The following is a 24,995-nucleotide window of genomic DNA, read 5'->3' as shown; positions in this document are numbered from 1 at the left end:
CAACAATTAAACATAACTTATAGAAGAAAACAGAAGTCTGAAAATGAAGATTGTCCAAAGTTCTTTATCTGTAGCATTGTAAACTGACAAAAACAAATATAATTTGTTTACACTTGGCCAGTGCTTTCATAGAGGTCGATTTCACCTTTATCTATTATCACTTTATAATGAGTCAAATCTGCTATTGTTTATAAATTTACTAATTTATCATTAATATGACAATCTCAAGATTATTTGAGATATTGATGCTGGGAACTCTTCTAACAGTAAGGTTTGTTTAGTCATTTGATAAAATTAATAAATTTTGAAAAGGTTTTTTTTTTTCAAATTTTGAACTGTTGAAAACAAAGCAGGTATTAAAATCTATTTTGTTTTTAACTGGCTCTCAGACTACATATGGCCATTGCTGATTTTTCTTTTTTGTATATCACATTTTCATGCATTTTTGCAATAGATCTGCAGTTTATAGCATGTATATTAAATGTTATAGTATAATTGGTGAGTTTTGAAATCTATTCTCTCATTATATTATGATGAAATATATGATCATATGTTTATAGAGTGTGCCAATATATTAAATATACAATTGTACTTCTTATGGCTAAATATGAGTGGAATTGTCTTATTTGGTGCCAAATAAAATGGTAAATGCCATCTATTGTTAAAATCTTGTTATTTAATCATAATGAAAGATGTAAATGGTTATTGAATTTTGATAAAATGTTGATTTTTATCCTACGAGAAACATTGTTTTTAAATGTATTTTATTTATTGTGTTTTTAATTTGAATTTAATATACAGATTTGTAAATTTTGTAAAAATGGTAGGCACCATATTTCTTTTGTTGATTTTCTATTATGATCATTCATCAAAATAACTTTTGTTTTATTGTACAATTTAATCTTCAATCAGGAAGTTTTATGGCTCCATTATATGGTCTCTTTCAACATTATGCCCATTTTTTACATCACTTAAGCATATTGATTTGAATATAAAGCTCACTGTGTTGCAGTCGACATACTAAGCTTAATATAAGCTTTGTGGCTGCTAGAGCTGAAAATTGTGCTTGTGTGCTTGATATCAATTATCTTTTTTGAGAAATTCATATTAAAGACTGCACATGAAATAGTATTGTCAGCAGGGGCATATCTAGAAAATGCCTGTGAGGGAGGCCAAAAATAGAGGTGTCTCTCCAAGGTAAGGCCAAATGAATCGCGAAGCCAGTGATGTGCCAGGGCCCCCCCAAAGCCAAAGGATTTAAAATGACCTGAGATGATTTTTAGTTAAAGGGCTTAATTTTCACTTCTGAATAGAACCTTTCACAAGCCTGAGGGGAGGGCCATGACCCAAAAATTACTGCCTAAATATGTCAATGATTGTCAGAATAGTCAGCTTTCTATTCTGGTAAAAATGACACTAAACCTCATCAATGTTGTAGCTTTATAAGAATGTTATAATACACTTTTCTCATGTTATAAAAATCATGCAATTGTTGAATTACATTTTACTGTTATTAGCAATTAGCTTCTCTCCATGTGATAAACTTATCTCTTTTCTTTACCACAAAACCTCTTTAAAAGGCCTGTAACTTAAAACTTGTATAAGTTGTTTTTCAGGCACAGTTTTCCTCACTGCACACTGCTTTGATATGGCCTGGTTAATTAAGTCTGACTGAAGCCTTCTTATTTTTTCTCCAGTCATTCAAGATATAATTGCCAATCAGGCAAATAATTTTGTTTATTGTTAATATTAATTTTATTTAATAAGGCAGGGACTTGTTAAAGTGTTATTATTTCATTATTACAGCATTATTATTTCAGTAATTAAGACCATTTTAAGGAAATTTTAATGTTGATTTTGAATGCAGATTGTGCTTGTTTTCAGTTTGATTTTAAATTTAAAACATTTTTGAATGATTACCTAGTTAGATTTAGATGTAGGGATTCTATTGAGGGATTCTGTTGTATAGTTATGACACCAGGTTAACCCTTAATCTTAAAGGCCCCTTTAAGAATTTACAAGATAGTAAAAACAATACCTGTAAGACAAATTTGCTATTAAAAGTAGTTTATTATTATTGATTGAAATAAAATCCAAAATTTTTTTACTGCCAATTTAATTTTCAAGAAATGATTTTTTTCAATAATTTTAATGCTTGGCATTTAACTGAATTTCATATTTTAAATTCAAAATAATACAAAAAAATTCTTGGTTATTTTTGATATTTGTCAACAATTATTAGTTGATATTTATAATGATTAAATCTCACTGCTATGAAAGTTTTGTTTACTGAACTAGTCTATATAGGCTGTGAAAATGATAATTTTAAAACCACATATAGATAAGCCCAAATATAACCAAAATCATATTTTAAGTTTTATCCAATTGTTATTACTACTTAAGTCACTCAACAGAATTTAGTCCTCTAAATATTTGCTTTACCAGATGATAGAGCCTAATTTCAACCATCTGTATCACCCCCCTAAAAGACAGGAATGACAAATGACGTCATGACATTGCTAATACCTGAAGTTGAGAATGTTAGTAATGTCCTGACAGCACTGTTTGTTTAATTGTAGGTGAACCTGACTTCATTTGTTAATTACGATAAGTGGTATGGCAGGAAAACAAATATTTAGATGATTATTTAATTGATATGACTATGGACTTGGCATTTGGATAAAATGCATGTATCTTTATTTTTAATAGTAATATTGTAAGATAGTTCTTTATGAAATCCAAACTTCTTTTTGCCTCTATTACATTGCCTCATATCTATTTAGCTTATTGCTAGATTATGTTTACTGGTAGTTTGTATATTATACATGCATACATTAGATATTTCTTACATTTTACATTTACTTTTCTTTTGTTATAGACCTTATACAGACTTCACATTAGCTATTTCTTAAATTGATGTTGCCATCTTTTTAATAGATACTGATAATTTCAACACCAGACGTGAATCAAGTCTATTGTTTATTTGTAAATTTTTGAGAATTTTTTTGTTTGGTATTAAACCAGGAGAATCTATGGCTGTTAAAGTAATAATGGCAAGGTAGAAATAGGCAATGTGGAATTGTATGTTTTTTGTAATATTAGAAGAATTTAATTATTATATGCTGGTGCCGGAAACTGGTGGCAGTTGATCTTATTTTATTCATTCATTATGTAAATTATTTATTCATGTATCTATGACAGCTTAAACAACTCAATACCAGTACTGTTATCAAACTCTTAAATTGACAATTTCTTTTTTTCATTTAATATTTAAGTTGAGTTAAGCTTGTTCGCCATTCTGCTTCGGAAAACGAGATACCACTTTACAAATGATTTTGTCCACAATTGAAAATATTTCTGTGGTATTTTCAAATTATTGTTTTTATTTTTTACATATATGGATAATTGCAAATTTGTCTTCTGTAGCAGTCTTTAAACCTTTGATTCAAAGACTGTGTATCTGGGAAGTGAATTGAAAAATATTTTGATTCCAAAGAAATGGCAATGTAGAAAAATTAAAGTTGTTTTTTTTTTTGCGCTAGATAAACCTCTAAAACACAATTCCTCAGTAAAAAAAGATTCTGTTATTATAATTTTATTATCATTGTATGTATACTGTGTCACAAATTATCAATAAATAAAACAAACACATATATCACAGTTCTTTTTTTTTTTTTACAGCAAATTGAAATTTTGATTTCATTCTGTCAAATAAGGCCTTACTTGATATTCACGTAAATATAAACAATGAACAACAAAGAACATCTATGTACATATATGTAGATCAGGGATGTTGATTTGGTTCTACATTTTGGACAGTAGACTTGACCAGCAGAGCAGCTCAAATGTCTGAAAATCACAAGCTTTTGTCAGACATCAAGTAAAGGTCAGCCATTGCATGTCTATAAATGTAATTTAAAATGCAAAATTTTATGAAAACTCACTAATGACTAATGGAACACAAAGCAATCAATCTACATTGTAGATATAAACAACAAATATATAACAAATTGCACACAATGACAGGTGATATCTAATCATAAATTTGTTTAAATGAAGATTTGGCTGGTGAATCTGGACCTTCAGGATCTTGTGCTGAAAAATCAATAATAATAATAAGAAAATAAATTAAGACTGTAAGAAATAACTATGGCTAGAAACTAGGATTGCCTTAAACTATTGAAATCTTTCATAATTAAGTTTCATTCTTAGCTGTGATCACCAGAATCAAGTATGATTCATTAAGGGCATCAATGGACTGATGAACGAGCTCACTCTATATTTAGTAATTCAAACACTACACTCATTATATTTGAAGCAATTCTTACAGATAAATCTGATCCTTGTCTGGATATAGCCTAATATATTACAAATTAGGTGGTATATTCCAATTTTTAATTGATTCCTGGATCTGACTTTTCTGGTTGTAGAAAAATGTTCACAGATGGGAGCAAAGCAAAGCAGCAGAGATTTTCTGGCTTTGCTGTTCCCAGTGGGGACATTTATAGCTACCATCAAGCCAAATGGTATATAATTGTCAAAGTAAGAAGTTACTAGAGTAAAGAAATGAAAGAAATACCTTGTTCAGAAAGAAATATAAACTGGAATAATGAAAATGCTTCTAATTGTTCTGGTGTAGTCAATTTATCATTTAATTCAAATAAATTCTTCATAGCTGTTTCTTTCTCTACAATATAATTCACCACTAAATATAATATACATGTATCATTCGCAATTTATTCCTTATTCGAAATAGTTGTCTTCTTCAGCTGCACAATAGCCTGACATTGTGAAGATGAATTTCAATTCCCATAAACACTTTTTATACTACCTTAAAAAATGTAAATACATGTATTTCTGTTTTGAATTGGACCTATATGTGTACAACATGCTTGACTATACCTACATACAATTGTATAACAGACATTGTATAATATACATACCTGTTTGTATAGTAGATATTGTATATAATTTATATAAATAAGATTGTAATATAGTTGTATATTGTTGTAATAATGATGATAATGACTGTATATCTTCTATTTCTATCAAACATACAATATGTAATATGGCTACCATTATCTACAAATACAAAATTATCAAAAAGTATATAAGTTTTTAATACATCATACATTGTAACTTTTAAATTTTTTGTTAAAAGATTAATTCATATCACACAAAAAAATAAGGTCTGTCATGTCAAGGCTAGATGTTGATCTTGAGAACTCCTTGGGACAGAAAGCAATTGTTACAGCTACCAGCTATAATTTACAAAAAATATTAAAGCTAACCTGCTCTGTTAAATTATCTCTGTATTTGTACTCTGCAAAATCTGTAATATCTTCTGATGTCTTTAAAGCTATTATTAAACTTTCCATTACATAGTTGAATTTTCCACCATAGGAACCTCTCTCTTTCAATGATGATAAAGCTAGGCCGGCATTAATTCTGACTTTAAAATTCTTACAATCTTTAACTACACTACATAATGCATTGATGACATCTGGCTGTAATCAGAGAAAAGTAAAACATTATTCCAGTGGGCAAAATTTATTTTGCTTATTCTCATTTTGAAATGGTTGTGCAGGTTGGCTTTAAAAATTACTAGAATCATTTTAGAATCCTCAAGTTTTGTTTTGTTTTAATTCATTTGAAGTGGTTGTACAGGTCTAATGTAACTAGCATCATTTCTCCCAGTGTACATGAATTCCAGGATATGTTGGTACTTTGAACCACTTTGAAGCCAAATACATGAATGCATAGGTTCTTTTTAAGTGGCTATGCAGGTTAGCTTTAAATTAACCAAAATCATTACTGCCAGTGAACATTAATCCACAACGTATGTTGGCACTTTAAAGCCACATACATGAATGCATAGAAGTGGCTATGCAGGTTAGCTTTAAAATAGCCAGAATCATTACTTCCAGTGTACATTAATCCACAAGATTTTCTATCACTGATAAGAAAATAAATGAATACAAAGATTTTCATCCATACAAGTCCACTTTAATCCAGAATGTAAAGAAGTAGAAGTAAACTTACTGTCCAGTTAACAGAACCATGAGGTAAACCATCATTCTTAAACATATTACTTATAGCATAACAGGCATTCCATCTTACCTATAAAATCAAAATTGCAAAACTATGTCAAATTATTACATAAATAACTTCTGGTGACCTTGCAAAAGTCATCTTTCTTTATTATTCCAGTCAAGCAAGTTGTAAATAGGTACATATTATGTGCTCTCATTATATTAAAATAAAATAATCTAACAACATAGAAAATGTTATCTACAACGGTGTCCTTAAAAGAAAAGCTTTGACTTAAAATTTATCATTTTCATTTAATTTAGATGTAGAAGTATAAGAATTAATCTCACCTTCATAGTACCAGTTAAGATATTTTTAACTAAGGTATCAACACTATTCTGTACAGCTGTCATAAAATTACTTTTACCTAAATAACAAACAATGTAAATCTTAAATTAAACAGCACATCATTACAGTTACTAATGTTTGTTAAGTTTACATGTAAAACTTTATGTTATGCCCAAAATTTGCTTAACTGTTGCTCTAAAGCACATTTATTGGTGGAGAGTGGGTTTGCAGACCTCTATATACACCAGCATTGTAGTGAAGTTCAAAACTGCAAAATTTTTGTTCCAGATATCCTCATGAGGTGTGATATCATTTTTCAACTAGCAACATCTATAAATAAAAAGAGATTTCCTAAAAAAAAAGTCATTACCTTATTAACACTATCCTTGTTAAATATAACTAAAGAGTCTTACCTAGACTTCTATTAGGTAAGTATCGTAATATATTGCCAACAGCTCTAACAGCATTAGATTTTACTTTACCACTATCTTGTGATGCTCTGGTAGCTGTTGTCAATAATTTTAACAATAACATATCAGAGAAATCTTCTATAAACTGATCAGCTTCACAGTCTCTGTAACAATTTACTGATGTTATAGCCTTTTTTGTTACACAAATACTTTTCCTTCAGAGATAACAGCTAAATATTAGCATAAATACATTTGTCAATTCTGAATCCCTTATTCAATGAGTCTTCTCTGCATTCTCTTTCCATTTCTTTCATTACGACTAGCTGTTATGCATTTTTTTCAACTTATGAGCAAAAATGGTCAAAAGAAGCCAATTAGGAACTGTCTGCGCGTTATGCACACCCTAATTCCCTACTTCCGCCTCAGGATAAACAACATCGATTGAACAATCATGGAAAAGGATCTTATACAAAGGGTTTACAACATTTACAATTGTCAGACTCATGATAAACGCTATAAACTGAGAAAACTTGCTTTCGACAAGTTCTAATTGAAAAATGGATAACTGTCAATGTCATTAACCCTTTATATTATATTATTTTCCATCGCTGGCCATAGACTGACACATTAAACCAGTATTGTTCATCCCCAGGTGAAAGAAGGGAATTAACGTGTTGCGTCTGCACACGGATTGGCTTATTCATTAGAGAGCAATAAAGTCAGAGAATACAAGTCTGCAATCATCAAAGCTTTCGAGTTCTCACTCAATAATAAAAAATAGTTAAGAAAAACTTGACATTACTTACTTATTTAATACAAGAGCATCACAGAGATTTGCCATAGCCCAAGCTGCTTTCATTCTAACATTAATACTAGAATCTTCCATACACATTAATACAGCATTAGCAGTATCTGCTACAAATGTTACCTCCTATAATCAAATATTATTAGAAATAAAATGAAGATTTATGTCTTGCTTAAACAACACCATTCAGTATACAATAAGGGAAACTTTGTCAGAACAGAAGAATGTGTCTACTCTTTTTCAATTTCCAATCTACATAGCATGCCCACAGGACCTTGTTTTTTTGCCTATTTAAATGGCTAGATGCTTCTTTCAATGTCAACTTCTTTGAAATGTAATTGTATCACATAAAGGAAAAAGCAAAGACTCAAGTTCAAAGGTCAACGATTTTTCATAAACTGTTTTACCTTTTTTAAAGAGGGGTAAAGAATGTAAACACCAAGAGTTCTTACAGCTGCTGATTTCACCAATTTATCATCATCATTAGTTAATCCCAATATCATGGTTATACACATGATACGTTTATCAAACTAGAAAAAATATAAACAATCATCATCATTAGTTAATCCTAATACCATAGTTATACACATGATACGTTTATCAAACTAGAAAAATATAAACAATCATCATCATTAGTTAATCCTAATATCATAGTTATACACCTGATACGTTTATCAAACTAGAAAAATATAAACAATCATCATCATTAGTTAATCCTAAAATCATAGATATACATGATACGTTTATCAACCTAGAAAAATATAAACAATCATCATCATTAGTTAATCCTAATACCATAGTTATACACATGATACGTTTATCAAACTAGAAAAATATAAACAATCATCATCATTAGTTAATCCTAATATCATAGTTATACACATGATACGTTTATCAAACTAGAAAAATATAAACAATCATCATCATTAGTTAATCCTAATACCATAGTTATACACATGATACCTTTATCAAACTAGAAAAATATAAACAATCATCATCATTAGTTAATCCTAATATCATAGTTATACACATGATATGTTTATCAAACTAGAAAAATATAAACAATCATCATCATTAGTTAATCCCAATATCATAGTTATACACATGATACGTTTATCAACCTAGAAAAATATAAACAATCACCATCATTAGTTAATCCCAATATCATAGTTATACACATGATACGTTTATCAAACTAGCAAAATATAAACAATCATCATCATTAGTTAATCCAAATATCATAGTTATACACATGATACTTTTATCAAACTAGAAAAATATAAACAATCATCATCATTAGTTAATCCAAATATCATAGTTATACATGATACGTTTATTAACCTAGAAAAATATAAACAATCATCATCATTAGTTAATCCAAATATCATAGTTATACACCTGATACATTTATCAAACTAGAAAAATATAAACAATCATCATCATTAGTTAATCCTAATATCATAGTTATACACATGATACATTTATCAACCTAGAAAAATATAAACAATCATCATCATTAGTTAATCCAAATATCATAGTTATACACCTGATACATTTATCAACCTAGAAAAATATAAACAATCATCATCATTAGTTAATCCTAATATCATAGTTATACACCTGATACATTTATCAAACTAGAAAAATATAAACAATCATCATCATTAGTTAATCCTAATATCATAGTTATACACATGATACATTTATCAACCTAGAAAAATATAAACAATCATCATCATTAGTTAATCCAAATATCATAGTTATACACCTGATACATTTATCAACCTAGAAAAATATAAACAATCATCATCATTAGTTAATCCTAATATCATAGTTATACACCTGATACATTTATCAAACTAGAAAAATATAAACAATCATCATCATTAGTTAATCCTAATATCATAGTTATACACATGATACATTTATCAAACTAGAAAAATATAAACAATCACCATCATTAGTTAATCCTAATATCATAGTTATACACATGATACATTTATTAACCTAGAAAAATATAAACAATCATCATCATTAGTTAATCCTAATATCATAGTTATACAATGATACATTTATCAACCTAGAAAAATATAAACAATCATCATCATTAGTTAATCCAAAATGAAGTTATATAGAATATTTAAAGTAAATACTTACCGGTAATTGTTGAAATATCTCCATACCAATATTAGATATACAATCACAAGCATTGGCCCTGACAGGATTATTACCTTCACATTGTAATATAGCTGGTACAGGACCATTTAAAAACGACATCCAAAATTCTAATAACTGTAATAAACCAAAATTTATATCAATATCTATGCTCAATAGAAGTGGTTGCTGCATAAATGCTAGACTTTTCAACCTGCATCACTGACAAAGGTACTATCTCCACCTGTTATCGACCCAGGACCCATGAGTGAAATATCTATCAATTTTCAAACCTTTTGTTCAGTAATGGCTTCTGGTCCACCAGTAGAAGAGTTCTGATAATCTTGTAACATAACTTGACTAAGTTCATCTAATAATTTAGTACCATGTAGTTTAACAACAGAGTCAGAATCGGCTAGGCATTTTAATATCAAATCTTGTAATAAAACATAAGTTTTCCTAAAAAATCAATTGTCAATAACACTTATAAATATTTCATACTTATGTCATATTGAAAATACTTCAAAAGATTCAAATGTTTCCTTCATATCGTGACCGTGGGTTCTTATCTCTGTCAGAGTGTAGCGTCTTGTGACTTTGCATAGATCATCTTTCCACATTATTCCAATCAACACAGGTGGAAATGGAAAAGATCAATGTCAAGAGGTTTGGCAAAGACGAAAAAGAGATCCTCAGATAGCATTTCTTCTAACCTTTCTTTCTTCAATTGTAATTAAAATAAACATACCTAATAATGGGAAAGTAGCCTTTAGTTAAATTTGCCAGAACTTGTAGTGATTCTAATCTGACTGGAATTGGTTCATACACCATTACAGGTACTTCAGGCTGAGATTTCTCCCATGGTGGAGCAAAATCATTGATTTGTCTAGCAGCTGGTTGTTCAGCTTTCTGTGACAACACATTTTTTATGCATAATTTAATGACCCAAGAGGTATCTTGAGCATAATTCTGCAGTGTCTGATCTGTAAAGACTGGTGTTTGTGTTCCTGGTGAGGCAGCTAAGACAGGTGTTCCACAATCAGATGAGACCTGACCATTTTTAGTATGACTAGATGCTTGTGACATATTATTTAGACTGTTGAAACCAGAATCACTTGTTGTTGTCGTCTGATCTTCACTGATTGAATTACGACTAGAGTTATCTGCACTTTGATGTATTCTTGTACCAACAGGTGGCCTAGATGGTTGAATGATGTGACAAATTTCCAATAATGGAGGTTGTATACTGGCTATTGCACCTAAACATGTTAAACAAGCCACTCTCACATTAGGATCTGAAAAGAAAAATCACTGTTTCAAACTTTTGTAGACAAGCCTTTGTACATAATTTCATACATCTTAACACAGCAAGTGCAAATCCGATAATCTTTAAATAAGCCATCTTTCCTTATTATTCTAGTCAAAACTTGACAGCCATCAACTACTCTAAGAAATTTTTTCTGAGTGAGTAAAAAGAATACCTACCTCTATGATTAAGAAAATGTCTGATCTGTTTAACAGTACGACTTAATAATCCTGGCTGTAATCTATGGTAAGGTGTATTACTTAATAACATACCAATACACTGTAAATAATTATTATTAAATGATTCATTACATAGGGCTTTAAATCTAAGATCATTAAATATATCTTTAAGGGTCTTTAGTTGGCGGAGAGAGCACTGAGACGTAACGCTAGCTGTCAGTCAAAATGTCACATGATTGTGAAATTCATAACAATTAAGTGAGCCAATGAAAATTTTGCCAAACGATTTAGATCGGATGTTGGTTAGGTTCTTAAGACATGTAGAGTACTAAAATTCATGAGCTAAATGCTATTGCAAAATTGCCAGATAGTATTATTTAACAATTTCTTACAACTTTTGAAATGGTTGAATTTGAATTGTTGATTTAATAAAAGTTACCTTAATTAATTGTGTCAAAGTAAGAGGAAAGTTTTCAGCTACCAATGCTAATAATAAACATCTATGTAATTCTTTTATCATTGAACCCAATACAGTAGAAAATGAAGTGAAAGCTGCTTTTGTTGTTTGACTGTAAATAAATACGCAAAATAAAATGTACATTTGATCATTCAATATTTCTGTGATAGGGCACATATAAATATGAAATTTGGATGAAATTTAGTTGAAATTTGGATGAAATTAAGTTAAAATTTAGAAACACTCTTCATCAAGCCTGTACAGATACATAATAAAATTCCTCAATGGTAATATTCTGTTTTCAAAACAATTAAAATTTGGTTCCATATATAGTAGCTCATAATAGAAAAGAGGCAGTTCCAAAACTCACCAATCTTCAGCAGCAGCTAAATATGGTTTACTACCATCTATCATAGCTGTTAATGTGGCCAGAGCTCCCATTCTACACTGAAATATTCAACATGATAATAGATAAGACCGACAGTCTTACAAACCTAATTACTTAATGCATTTGAAGAATCAAGCTGGATTATCATGTGTCCACAATTAAGTGATGTAGCCTTAGCTTCCTCAAAACCAGAAGAACATGAAGTGTTTCTTCCTTTTCATCTGCTCTAATTAGGCTGTTGAAGATGTGCAACACCGATTAGAGAGCAATGCAATAAGTATTATTTTATTCTTTAAAAAGAAACAGGCATATTTTAGCTAAGCCAATTAGTGTTCACAGCCCACTGTCGAAATTTGAGTCTTCAAATCCATGTGTGTCTAGAATTATCCGTGTTCAAATATCAAAATGATGACTCGTCATTTTAAGATACTCTGTGATATGTATATACCTGTTCTTCTGTCTATCTTACAGTCAAATCAACCCTCAAAATGGGGCACCTGACCCTCAAAATCAAAATTATTCCATTCTGATATGAACAATATTCATTGGTTTCGGCTCTCACCATGATAGACAGTAAAAATGTTTACCTTAGGGGCAGGATCTTTAAGAATAGTAGTAAACAATGTTTGTGATTGAGTAGAATTGGTACCAGAAATAACGTCGGGTATAAAAGACGACCAATAACCAAATATTATCTTTTTATCACCATTCTAAAATATATATACTAGTTGAAATAGTACTTAATTCATGACAACTGCTCAAATTTGGGAAATCTGGTTTGATGCAGGGGAACTACACTACATTATAATGTAAATACCTACAAGCTCATCAAATGTATATGTACCATGTAAAATTCTCTTTTCCAATAGCTAGCAGATTGTGAAACAGTAACAGTGAGCCTTGATGGACTGACAATTTCAAAATGGACTTCAATATGAACTGAAAACTAAAATTGAACAGTAATAGCTCCAAAATACAGACTAATATTTGAATGTTATAAGAATGTCAATTAAATTAGTAAAATGGCTATAACAAACCTTGATAACAGTGTGAAGACAGGTAAGAGCACATTGTCTCACTTTAATACAAGCTGACCGAACGCGAGAAGTTTGACCACCTTCTGTATCAGAATATTCAGAATCAGAACTATGAAATTTAGCCCATGATGGTCGTAGTTGGGATGACTCTTCTTCAGTGGAGGTTACTTTAATAGGTGCTTTATCTTCTGCTATTTCCTTTTGAGGTTCTTCGCTCTTTTCCTGCTTTTTCTTTTTTCCACGTTTTCCTCTAGACCTTGCAGGTTCTTTTGGTGTGTCTGCAGTCTTCTCTTCTTTTGGTTCTGGTCCTACAGGTGAGGATGTAGATTTTACAGGATTGGGATCATACTGACTCATGGGTGTTGGACACAGGCTTTCTGGAATAGATGATACCACTTGATTTCCTAATCCATGATGAATGTATGCCTAAAATGGATAATGGATATTATTTGAGACTGCATACAAAAAGCAAATTCCCATTATATTCAAAAGAGGTTTGATCTATAAGCCATAAGAAGATAATCACATACATGTGAATACAATTCGCCATCCGCTTGACCGATCGCACCTTAGTCTCAGAAAAGGCAATGTTTTTAGCTAAGATTATCAGCAAGTGTTCACAACTCACTGTCGAAATTTCAGCCTTCAAATCCATGTGTGTCCAGAATTGTCCATTTGAAGAATACATTCAGCTCTAGGACAAAAAGACTCTTTTTTGATGATTGGCTTTGTATCCAAAACATTTAACAGCATAAGATGCGTAATTGCCAAATCATAACTACAACTTACCCGAACAGCAGCTAATAATTTTCCTATATCATTATTAACAATTACTTTAGAGGTCAATAATATATTATGAAGACCTCTGAGTGTACTTATAATGACCTAGAAATAGAAATCATGTAATAGCTCAAACTTCACAAAATATTTGTCAAGAAAAACCTATAGAAGATCCTAGAAAATTCAAATAAAGTTGATTCCATAATTGAGACATAGCAAACTGCCTTACAAAAATATGAGGTGTATTGAAAGTTCTGCAAATGGAACGCAGATAAAACAAATGTAACAAACCTTATTTTGAATATTAGGATCCATTTTGATTTGAGGAATATTGTGTAAGATTTGAACAAATAAATCATAACATATTTTAATATATTCATCATCCATATAGTCTTCACCAGGCACTCTAAAACAGATTTAATAGATGACAAAATCATAGAGGACTCATAAGTTTATATTCGACATACTCTGATATGCAAAAAAAAGACAATAATACAATATCACAAATTTTACAAAACGCCACAAATTCACTCTTTAAACTAAGAATATTGAGGAACAATTCTTCCAAACAGACTTACTTGATGGTTAGATTTTCCAGACATTGAACTGTACCATTTAATATATCTTCATCTATATTAATATCAGTAGCAAATTGAGATAAAATACCTTGTTTTCCCAGTAATATCTCATAGAACTGTAAATAATAATACCGAGAAGTCAGAAAGAATAATCTAACTAAATGTAAGTTATGTTACAACATGATTCAAGTTCTGTTTTAATATTTCTTAGTTATGTTATATGTATATCATTAGTTAAAAATGTTAAATAAAAAAACAGTCAATAATAGTAATATTTAAAAAAAAAAGAAAAATTGGAAAGCAAATACTGGTAGTAGAGTTTCATGTAATTTATTATGGTTCTATTTTTTAAAATTATAGTGACAATGACATCAGCTGGGTTGGCTTTTTGATGCTCTGGACCTATTGATAAATTTTTGATTAATAATGAAAATGATATTGAATCATATGATTGCAGACAGTTATACTTGGAATGGAAAGTTCTCTACAAAAAATCACATCAGATAGAAAACCCAAAAAAAGGACATACAAAAACACCAAGCTTTCTTGAGAACAGATAAAATCTAAAGAAGAATAAGAGTCTAAATAGTTACCTTGCTAACTTTTGATCCACTGAGAAAAAGAATGGCAGTGAGGGCATGCAGAATATCAGAATGGGTCCATGTTGGACATCTCTGTAAAGCTGTTACTAGAAACTGTACAGCGATCTCTACATTATACTCATACAGAATAATCTGTAAAACAAAAATTACTCAAATGACATTGTTACAAAGGGTTTGCAATTTCCTGAGTGATACTATGCAAATAAAGTAATTTTGAAACCCTGGAAAACAAGGACTGGTGATCTTCATTTTTAATTAGTGCAGCAAGTCCAATGGCTTCAAATTAGAACTTCAATTGTGAAAGATTTTCACACACTTCAATACGAATTAAGTATCTTTTATTCTTTATTATAAAGTTAATTTTGTAATTAAAAAAATAATCAAAGACAATTTCTATATATGAAGCCACTTACATGTTGACGAACAGAAAAATTTACAATGGCTTGGCATGTCTTGGTTAACATACGTTCTTGATGAAAAGGAACTGTCTTACAGAGGTGAACTATAAGCCTGTTACCATCCTACAAAAAATTAAGTATTAAGTTAGATATCATTTCTTTGATGTAACATCGCAATCAAGAGTGCCTATTGTGCATGTTTAAGAACAATACCTGTTAAACCATCACTTTAAGGTGAGGTGTGGAAAATCCACATTTAACAGGGTCTTTTTCTTCTGACTCTACTCCAGCTAATATCATACTCATAGGCCTCAAGAGTTCTCTAATTCTAGCAATCAAAAATAAAACATGACTCAGACTCAGAGAACTAAAAGTAAAAGAAACAAACCTCTCTTGATACAATTTCTTGTGAATAATCTATAGAATTGAGCTCATCTAATAAAACATTAAGATTTGTTCTACTAGAGTCATCCTCTCTGTACAGATACGTTCCTAAAGATCTAAAACAGCGTTGATATTTCTCTCTGTCACAGAAACTGTCTCCTTCGGCAGCCATGCTGAAACAAATATTTTTAAGGGACCAGTCGGTAAAACGTAATTCAATTTATGGAAATTAAGAACAAAGACATTTTTATTGTGGAATTTCTAAATCATAGTATTCATACGAAAATAAACAACAATAGACATCATATATGAATAAGTAATTCTAGTATCTTCATTGATTTATTAATATCATATTCAAAAGTCAGTTCAAACAATTAATACTCCCAAGATGGCTGCGCCCATATGCAGACGAAATTTTTCTGTTTTTCTTCGACTATTTGGAAATATTCCTAATAAATACAGTATTTCAAATACAAAATCTTTCTGCAAATGTACTACAGTGTGCTCAGAATATAAATCGGAGACACATTTTGGGTATCAAACAGTTCCTGAAGATGAAAAGGAAGAAAAGGGTAAGGCGAAATTTGAATGGTGTCACAGTTTTGCCAATCACAAACTTTCACTATGCTTTTCATATTTATAGACCTGGGTTGTCATTAATGAATGAATATTTTCAGATGATTGTTACATGTCTGAAGTCATCTTAACCTTATTTTTTTAATGTATGCCATGTAAGGTGCAAGAGAACCAAGGTCAAGGAAGAAAATAGGCCTTGTAAATGTAATTATTTACCAATCATTGCATTTTCAGTTTTAGTTTTTTTTTTTTAGACACTTTTCAATATGACAATCTGACTTTGGCCTGCATGCTGCCATTTATTGAAAGCAATTGCAATTGTAACCTATTTGTATGTTTTATTTTGAATTCAGTTCAGAAAAATCAGTTGAAAATCAGCACAATAAACTTGTGGATGCAACTGTATTTTTTACAATAATAGCCTGTAAAAGCTTTTGACAGTTCTGTTGCAACAGCATATATTTATCATTTTAGTATATGAAGTGTTTGAAAATGTAGCCAGTAAATATGATTTAATGAATGATGCAATGAGTGCAGGTGTACATAGACTGTGGAAAGACCATTTCATTCACAGAATGGCTCCAGTAAAGGGAACCAGCCTCATAGATGTGGCTGGAGGAACAGGTATGTGACCTAATTATATACCAGTTTTGAAAATGTAAATATTGATTTAATTGCAAATAAGTGACTCCAAAGTGACTAATGAGGAACTAGTATTATTCCTTTTCCTTAAATTGGAATTTTACATTTATTACAACACCTCCAGTTTTGGTTTTTGAAAGCTTAATGTTAACTCTATGTTCCTTGCAGGTGATATTGCCTTTAGATTTTTAAAGTACATTAAAAATGCAGAAGATAATGATATGGATTCAGATTATGATATAAAATCTACTCCTGAATATCAGAATTTAACAGAATGTGATAACAGTTCTATTAATCAACAGATTAAACCACTAGTTACTGTCTGTGATATCAACCAGGCTATGTTAGATGTTGGAAAATCTCGGTCAGAAAGTCTTGGTTATTTATCAGGTACATTTCTTAGTTTTCGGTTTTTCTCATTATGTGCTGAAGCTCTTGGTAGTTTGTAAGTCTTGGTTATTTCTCATTATGTGCTGAATCTTGATTATTTCTCAGTCTGTGCTGAATATTTTCCAATGTCTTGGTTATTTTCCACTATTTTAAGCTTTGGTTATTAATTAGCTATGTGCTGTCTATGTCTTAGTTATATCAGGAATGCACTAAAAAACTCGATTATTTCTTGATTTTATGAAAATTTACATGAATTTTTTTGCTCCTACAATAACTGTTTTATTTTCAGATGTAAATTTTATAAAAGGTAATGCAGAGTGTCTACCCATAGAAAATGATCAATTTGATGTTTTTACAATAGCTTACGGTATTAGAAACTGTACTCATATAGACAAGGTTTGTTTCAAATTCTATTTTGATGTTTACAGAACCAAGAATGTTGGCTTACTTGGGTCCTCATTTGCACACTTAGAAATATGTTAAAAGATCCGTTCTTCTTGGAAAATTGTTCTTCATTTAATTTCATTTTCCAAAGCCAAATTCTTTTCTAAAGCCAAATTCTTTTCTAAAGCCAAATTCTTTTCTAAAGCCAAATTCAATGCAGAAAGAGATAAGCTTATCCTTTCATTTACAAACAAACAGATATGAATATTTTGAATTTTTAAATAATAAGCTTACCTTATTTTATACTGTTCTCCAAACATAATGTGTAGCCAAGTGCTAACAGTTAATTGGTGAATCCAAAGAGCAAAACAAACTCTTTTCGGATCATTGACTTTGTGGAGATTAAGAAGATTTAGCTAATCTCAATATATTAAATACAATAATTATAAGTTATAATCTGATCATGATGAATCTTGTTTGTATGTGTCAATCATACTTGTTTGGTTTTCATAGTTTTTGATGATATCTGTCTTTGCACAATCTTTTGGTAAATTAAAATGTACAGAATTTTTTTTCGAGGCAAATTTGAATATTAGCTGCAAAACAGCCCCGCTCATGGAATGAATTTGCATTGATAAAATAAGACTCTTTGAAGTTTACCATGAATAGAACAAGATTGGTCTCATATAGAAAAAAGTCTGTAATTTGTGACCAATACATACCCTAAATGATATTGAGTATGTATAATTTGTGTTTTCAAGGTGATACAAGAAGCCTATAGAGTATTAAAACCTGGTGGTAGATTTATGTGTTTAGAATTTAGTGATGTTAAAAATCCCATTATTCGTCAGTAAGTTTGATTAAGTATAATAAACGTTCACATGTATCCCTTAAAGCTTTCAATAATTGTGTGGAATACAGAGTTCGACCTGTAACACTTTTAAATTCATAATTGTCTTAAAATGGAGCTTGTTGCAGGATTAGAGACAACAAAGAGGGGACTATTTCATTTTAAAGGAAAACATTAACTTGTCTTTCATTTACATTAGTTTTTACAATTTTTAACTTTTTTCAAATGTTACTACAACTAACATTATGTTTTTTAGATTGTATGATAGCTACTCCTTCCAAGTAATTCCAGTAATGGGTCAGGTTTTAGCTAGTGATTGGAAATCTTATCAGTATTTAGTAGAGAGTATTCGACAGTTTCCTAATCAAGTATGTCTACATATTGATAACTTACTTCGAATTTTGTCCACAGAATGGACATCATGAATTTTAGCTACCTAAAGGGTTAGGTCTCTTTAAATACAATAATGTGTAAAAAATAATTGAAGATCTATTGGATCATTCTTCCATGAAACCTATGCAATAGTCTATTGAGTTGGAATCTCTACACAATGTTATTTGATTGGTTACATCAAATAATGATGGTCCTGGGTTCAAATTTTGGTTGGCATGTGGAAGTCCGTGCCCTTATCAGAGTTTCACCTATTTGAAGGATGGATCTGCCTTGTCAGTCTTTTAATAATCACCTTGTTACCAATAGTTTTTCCTTTTCAGGAGGACTTTAAACAAATGATAAAAGAAGCAGGCTTCAAAATGGTGAAATATGAAAACTTAACTTTTGGTGTGTCTGCAATTCATTCAGGATTTAAATTATGATACTGTTCATGCTTGATGCTTCAGCATAGAAAATTGTGATACAAAGCTTTGAACATGCCAATGCAACTTCTGTCTCGGGTATTAATGAAGCATAGATTACTGATTAAAGTTGGGTGTTTTGGGGGGTTTGCTGTAGAACAAGTCAGACAAGACTGGACAATTTAATTTACCAACATATTGACTAAAAAATAAAATGGAGAGATATTTGTGTTTTTTTTTTGTTGACCATTATTGTCATTGCCCCAGTCCATCAACATTTCTCATAAGCACAGTAATTAGAAGAGATTTCAATTTGATTGTTACCTCAGTGGGATCTTTCATGTTTTCTTCAGTTATGTCCCTTTTTCCTCATCAGTTACATCCATTGAACTTCTTTGAATTCTCATGGCGCGTTCCTATTTTTAGTGTGTATTGTGTATGTTGGGCAGCTATCACGAGTTTGGCGTCTGGCAGGGTATGCTTACTCTTCTAGACACTTAACACCACTTTTCATTATGAAATATTTACTCCCTTTTTTTTATTGAGTTCATTCACTGCTCCCAATATTTGGTCAATATGTTGTAACAGATTTTGGGTTTCGTTTTGCGGTTCGGATCGTTATTGATTATTTCCATATTACCTTCAATCTATTTCCTTTTTTGTCCCTTCCCATTATGTTAATTTCCGATTCGCTCCCTTTTCATTCCACCCCTCATACCCACTGTGTCCCTTCCCAATTTGCTCCTTATGTTTGTCAGTTTTCCAAGATAATTAACAGTGGGGACAGATACCGGTAATACTAATATATTATATTTCCTTGGTACCCATACAATTAGTTGCAATGCAAGAAAACTGGATATTAGTATCTGAAAAATTCATACATTTGACTATCTTTGAGGTTTGAACTATATTCTAAAAAGCATAGAGACAATACAGTAATTATATCTTAACTTTTAATTAAAGGAACATTTTTTGAATAGTCAGTATAAACAGAACATTATTGGTCAAAATTAAAAAAACAAAACAAGAAAAAAACAGTCTTTGGTCGTGATATATATTAATATCAGTAGGTAATTTTTTTTTCTGTTTGATCAACAACTTCTATCCACATTCCTGTTCAACCAGATTTAAACAGCAAAATGGCCACTTGTCCCAAATAAAAATAAATGAAATGCTTGGTTTCATGGGTCACATAGCTTCCAAAGTTACGTCCTACAATACAATGCCATGTTGGATTGTATTTTTTATCAAATTCTTTCTTAATGTAAGCAGCAATGTCTTTTTCGATGTTGAATTTTTCTAATGCTGTTGTAGCACATTCAATCGATTCTGACTGCATGTCTTCTGCCATGTCAGCATTTTTGATAACTGCTTTTCTCTCAGTCATCCTGAAAAGACAAGTTTGTTTAACATTAAGTGAAATTAAAATTAAATAAATCAAGAAACTATTTCAAAGAGCAAACTGTATTTAGTGTCAAATCAAACCAAGCCAAGATTTTCAGAATGTCATCATCATTAAGGAGGCAGATATCACAGAGAAACAATATCTACTCTCTGGCTAGATTGAGCCCTGAATTGAATTTCTCTCTCATTTCATAAAAATTGAAAATAAAATTTTCAATTGTATGCCATTTGTCCTAGACAAGTCTTCATCTTCGGGTTCATAGAAATATAAGGTTCAGTGATTTTAAATGGATAACCTACACTTCTCTTCGAGAAAATTCACTTCAAATTGACCTACTTTTCAGACTGACAATCCCCCTCTGTAAAACCATGTTTACAAATATGAACTTTTCCAATGGTTAACATTTTCATCAATCAAAAGACAATCTTTAGTATTTAAGTTTAATTAAGACTCTCAGTAGTATTTTGTAATTGATATTTCAATTCATATGAAAATGATTGCCAAATTTCAAATCAGAAATCATTGAAGCCAGAAAGTAGCTCACTAGAACTAGATCTTGATAGATTCTATGGAAAATGATAATCATAAGTCCATTTTAATTTTGATGGCCTAACGCGAAACATCCAATAAATTCTCTCTTTCATTGATCTATGCTGTGATATTTTGTTCATTGATTAGATTAAGTTATAGGGGCACAAAAAATGCCATTTTGTAAACATTATGTAGATCTACTAAAACGAATGAATAAAAGACTGCTACATCTACTCACCTGTCGTGTGAAATTTCAATACAAATTTATGACAATCTTAATCTTTGCTGTCTGTGGCTTCACCAGTCAACTCAGTCTGATTTGAAAGTGTCAAGTTGATCAGAACAAGACGATTCTTAAAGACGATTGGTCAGATCGGTTCGTTGCTATTGGTTGAATTCGTGCTTCTCTCAGTGGTTTATATCAAAATCCTGGAGTCGTTTCTTTTCACAGCCGATTATACCACTATCCTATGGTTACAAGCTCCACATAACTCTATGGTAACAAACAGCGTGGATACCGATATTTATTAATATTTACATTTCTACTATCACTCCCTTCAATAAACCAGTTAGCCAAACCGGCGTCAGCTGATAGCGTAGTGCTTCATTTTAGGAGTCGACAGCACTTTAAGAACGAAACTTGTCTGGATTTTTTCTGCACCTTAGGTTGCGAGCACACGAACAGTCTTGATCGTCGATTTTTGTTGTAGACCCCAATCTTGAGTAAAAATAAAATAAAGATTATCGGGTTACCGACAGGATTGTAGAATCAAACAAGTTTGATATTTGTGGCCGATTATTTTATCATCTGCAATATACATTACAAATATCTTGTCGTTAATTATAGAACGCCAATTAAACATGTTTTAAACGGTTTACGTAAACGTGAGTATCGACATCGTTGTTTTTTGGTTGTTGTTCGAAAACCCTTTAGCAGAATATGCAATGTTTTTGATAATAATATTTTGAAATATAGCTCTGATTAATTTTGTCAAGCCGTCATCATTAGCCCACATGGCGCAGAAATGTAGGACGTAAAACTCCATTCATTTCGTTTCATCAGATTTGTCCAAGTTCTTCGAATGCGCCCATAGAGACGATAGAGGCAATATTTATAAGGCCCAATTAGAATAAAATAAATTTTTGAGGAACGATCTAGGCCTACCATTTTATCAGTAATGAATTCTTAGAACTGTCTTCAATATAAAACATATTTGTACCATAAATACACAAATGATTACTAGGTGCATATTGCAAAGAAGTGTTAGATTGAGATTGAGATTGAGATTTAAAAATCCCAATAAAAGCACTTGCCTAGGTTACAAAACAGAGATAACTTTTGATTATCATAAGGTGTTTTTTTTTTTTTAAGTAAAAGCTAACTTGTGACCTTTGTCTAAAGATAACCATCCAGCCCGTGCCTACTAGATGAGGTTGTTTTAGGTGTTTAGTCAGCTTTCTTTTCTAAATCTGGCAACGCAGTAAATATATACCATAATGCACCGGGCTTCAGATTAATTTGCAGTTAATTTATGCGTGAAAAGTAGATTACTTTTGAGTTTGGAGAAAGAAGTTACCACGCTAAATTATTTACTCGCAAATATATCGATACAATAAAAAATGTCTTATAGTACAAGACCACAAAATGATAACAGAATATATGTTGGTAATCTACCACCAGACATCCGAAACAAAGACATCGAAGACTTATTTTACAAGTTTGGAAGAATCAACTACATTGACCTAAAAAACAAACGTGGACCTCCTTTCGCCTTTGTTCAGTTTGAAGATCCACGGTTAGTATTTGATGCAATGGTCACTATCAGATGTATTTCTATTAACAAACTATGCTGTCTATAAATAAATATTAAATAATGATAAATCTAGCCTAAATGATATTGCTCAAGGAAAGGTCACAAAATAATCAAACAACACAATCAGTGTAATTGAAACTTTAAATAGGTCACGTCATTATCTACATGGGAAGCTCTTCTTATTTTATAACAGACATGCAATGATCATAGTGTTCAAGCTTTCAATCAAATTTAAGATGAAAAATGAAAATGTAAATTTCTATTTTCAGTGATGCTGAAGATGCTGTCCACCATCGTGATAGTTATGATTATGATGGCTATACATTGAGAGTCGAGTTTCCTAGAGGACCAAATGCTGAAGGTGGTAGTAGTTCTGGCGGTGGAGGAAGAGGATCATATGATAGCTATGGTAGTGGTGGAGGTGGGGGTTATTCTGGTAGAGGAGGTGGTCGAGGAGGATTCAACAGTCGTAGTGAAAGAGGTGGATTTGGTGGTGCAACAGGCGGTGGAAGAGGACGAGGTGGTCCTCCATCAAGACGTTCTGAATACAGAGTACTTGTATCTGGTATGTATTGGACTCGACATTAGCTCAAAATAGGTTAAGGATGGCATCTCTTGTGTTCAAACTTATCATTTTATAAAGTCACATGTAATCAGTTGTGGAATGGATGGAATTACATGATGGATATGAATCTAATCCTGCAAGATTATGTCCTCTATTTTTTTTAAAAAGGGGTATTAGGGGTTGTTAATCTACAAATGATTATGTTATGTACTAGGGTTACCACCATCTGGAAGTTGGCAGGATCTAAAGGATCACATGAGAGAAGCTGGTGATGTTTGTTATGCTGATGTATTTAAAGATGGTACTGGTGTTGTTGAGTTTCTGCGCAAGGAAGACATGAAATATGCTGTTAGGAAATTAGACGATTCCAAGTTTAGATCACATGAGGTATGCTTCCAATAATGTGCAATTCCATTGGTTTGGATTCTGAATGGGTTTGGTGAGTCTTATCATTATAAGATTTAAATCAAGCAGATGGCTTATCAAGACAGAGTAATGTATGGTGTTTTGTCCCACTTTCCTGCAACAGATTGGGCAAGACCATGCAGAGAGAAATGAGGAATGACCTGGAATCACAATTCTTAAATGATACTCTCATGTTAACATTTGATTTGACTTGTAGGGAGAAGTATCATATATAAGAGTGAAAGAAGATTATAGAGGTGGAGGAGGGGGTGCTGGACCTGTTGGAGGTGGAGCAATACAGAGATCCAGAAGTAGAAGTTTCTCACCAAGAAATCAAAGAGGATCACCAAGATATTCACCAATGGCTAGATCACGCTCGCCCTATTAAGAGCTGTGAAAGATTTTTTTATTATATAACATACATTTTGTATAGGCATAACATAATTCATTATCATCTTTCAAAATTATAAGTTTCAGAGTGGGGTCGACAAGAATTGGGGTCAATTAAATGTAATTTATTAATGGGGCTCTTCTAGTTGTGAGGTATTATTTCATCCTAATTAATGTTATTTTTTTCTATTATTCAGTTGGACTTGCTGTATTAGTTATTTCTTGGAGGAATTTTGGAATGACCTGGGAGGCATGTTCACAGCTTTTCCCCTCTTTCAAAGGATCTCCAGGAATGGATCATGTCTCCAAGGAATGGGCTTGGTGGAATTCTTTCAATTCTTGGAATTTAGGAAGGATATCCGGCTCCTGGGATGCGTTTCATTGCAGCACTTC

The 24,995-nt window shown here is 31.3% G+C and overlaps 4 protein-coding genes across 4 annotated transcripts; 2 read left to right on the top strand and 2 right to left on the bottom strand.

The window, feature by feature from the left end:
* Positions 1–4,902: 4,902 nt before the first annotated feature.
* LOTGIDRAFT_116900 (hypothetical protein) lies at positions 4,903–13,471 on the bottom strand (the record flags this gene model as incomplete). Its single annotated transcript, XM_009055579.1, has 16 exons — positions 4,903–5,082; positions 5,292–5,507; positions 6,043–6,120; positions 6,381–6,457; positions 6,792–6,952; positions 7,595–7,719; positions 8,001–8,123; positions 9,751–9,885; positions 10,041–10,206; positions 10,496–10,703; positions 10,803–11,042; positions 11,233–11,332; positions 11,672–11,801; positions 12,060–12,136; positions 12,665–12,787; positions 13,115–13,471. 16 exons carry the CDS (start codon positions 13,469–13,471, stop codon positions 4,903–4,905), a joined length of 2,496 nt encoding a protein of 831 aa, XP_009053827.1.
* LOTGIDRAFT_178337 (hypothetical protein) lies at positions 12,483–19,513 on the top strand (the record flags this gene model as incomplete). The annotated part of the gene is made up of 10 exons (XM_009055578.1): positions 12,483–12,547; positions 13,133–13,136; positions 16,380–16,428; positions 16,907–17,056; positions 17,243–17,267; positions 17,361–17,464; positions 17,754–17,860; positions 18,610–18,698; positions 18,955–19,066; positions 19,412–19,513. The coding sequence occupies 10 exons, from the start codon at positions 12,483–12,485 to the stop codon at positions 19,511–19,513; spliced, it is 807 nt and encodes a 268-aa protein (XP_009053826.1).
* Positions 19,514–20,387: 874 nt separating this feature from the next.
* On the bottom strand, positions 20,388–21,857 carry LOTGIDRAFT_203845 (hypothetical protein). Its single transcript, XM_009055577.1, has 2 exons — positions 21,667–21,857; positions 20,388–20,880 (listed from the first exon to the last, which is right to left on the bottom strand). Exon 2 carries the CDS (start codon positions 20,877–20,879, stop codon positions 20,610–20,612), a length of 270 nt encoding a protein of 89 aa, XP_009053825.1. The 5' UTR covers position 20,880; positions 21,667–21,857; the 3' UTR covers positions 20,388–20,609.
* Positions 21,858–23,072: 1,215 nt separating this feature from the next.
* On the top strand, positions 23,073–24,591 carry LOTGIDRAFT_75951 (hypothetical protein; the record flags this gene model as incomplete). Its single annotated transcript, XM_009055536.1, has 5 exons — positions 23,073–23,224; positions 23,512–23,612; positions 23,724–23,807; positions 24,022–24,194; positions 24,430–24,591. Coding segments are annotated over 5 exons (672 nt in total), but the record flags the coding sequence as incomplete, so codon positions are not given.
* Between the last annotated feature and the right edge of the window lie 404 nt (positions 24,592–24,995).

Source organism: Lottia gigantea, assembly GCF_000327385.1.
Source record: "Lottia gigantea unplaced genomic scaffold LOTGIsca_25, whole genome shotgun sequence".
In the NCBI taxonomy this organism is placed as follows: domain Eukaryota; kingdom Metazoa; phylum Mollusca; class Gastropoda; family Lottiidae; genus Lottia; species Lottia gigantea.
Note: the sequence above shows the minus strand (reverse complement) of the source record. Positions and strands in the feature narration are given on the sequence as shown.

Coding starts and splice junctions, on each gene's coding strand:
- LOTGIDRAFT_203845 (XM_009055577.1), bottom strand. CDS start 20,879: ATGACTGAGAGAAAAGCAGTTATCAAAAATGCTGACATGGCAGAAGAC.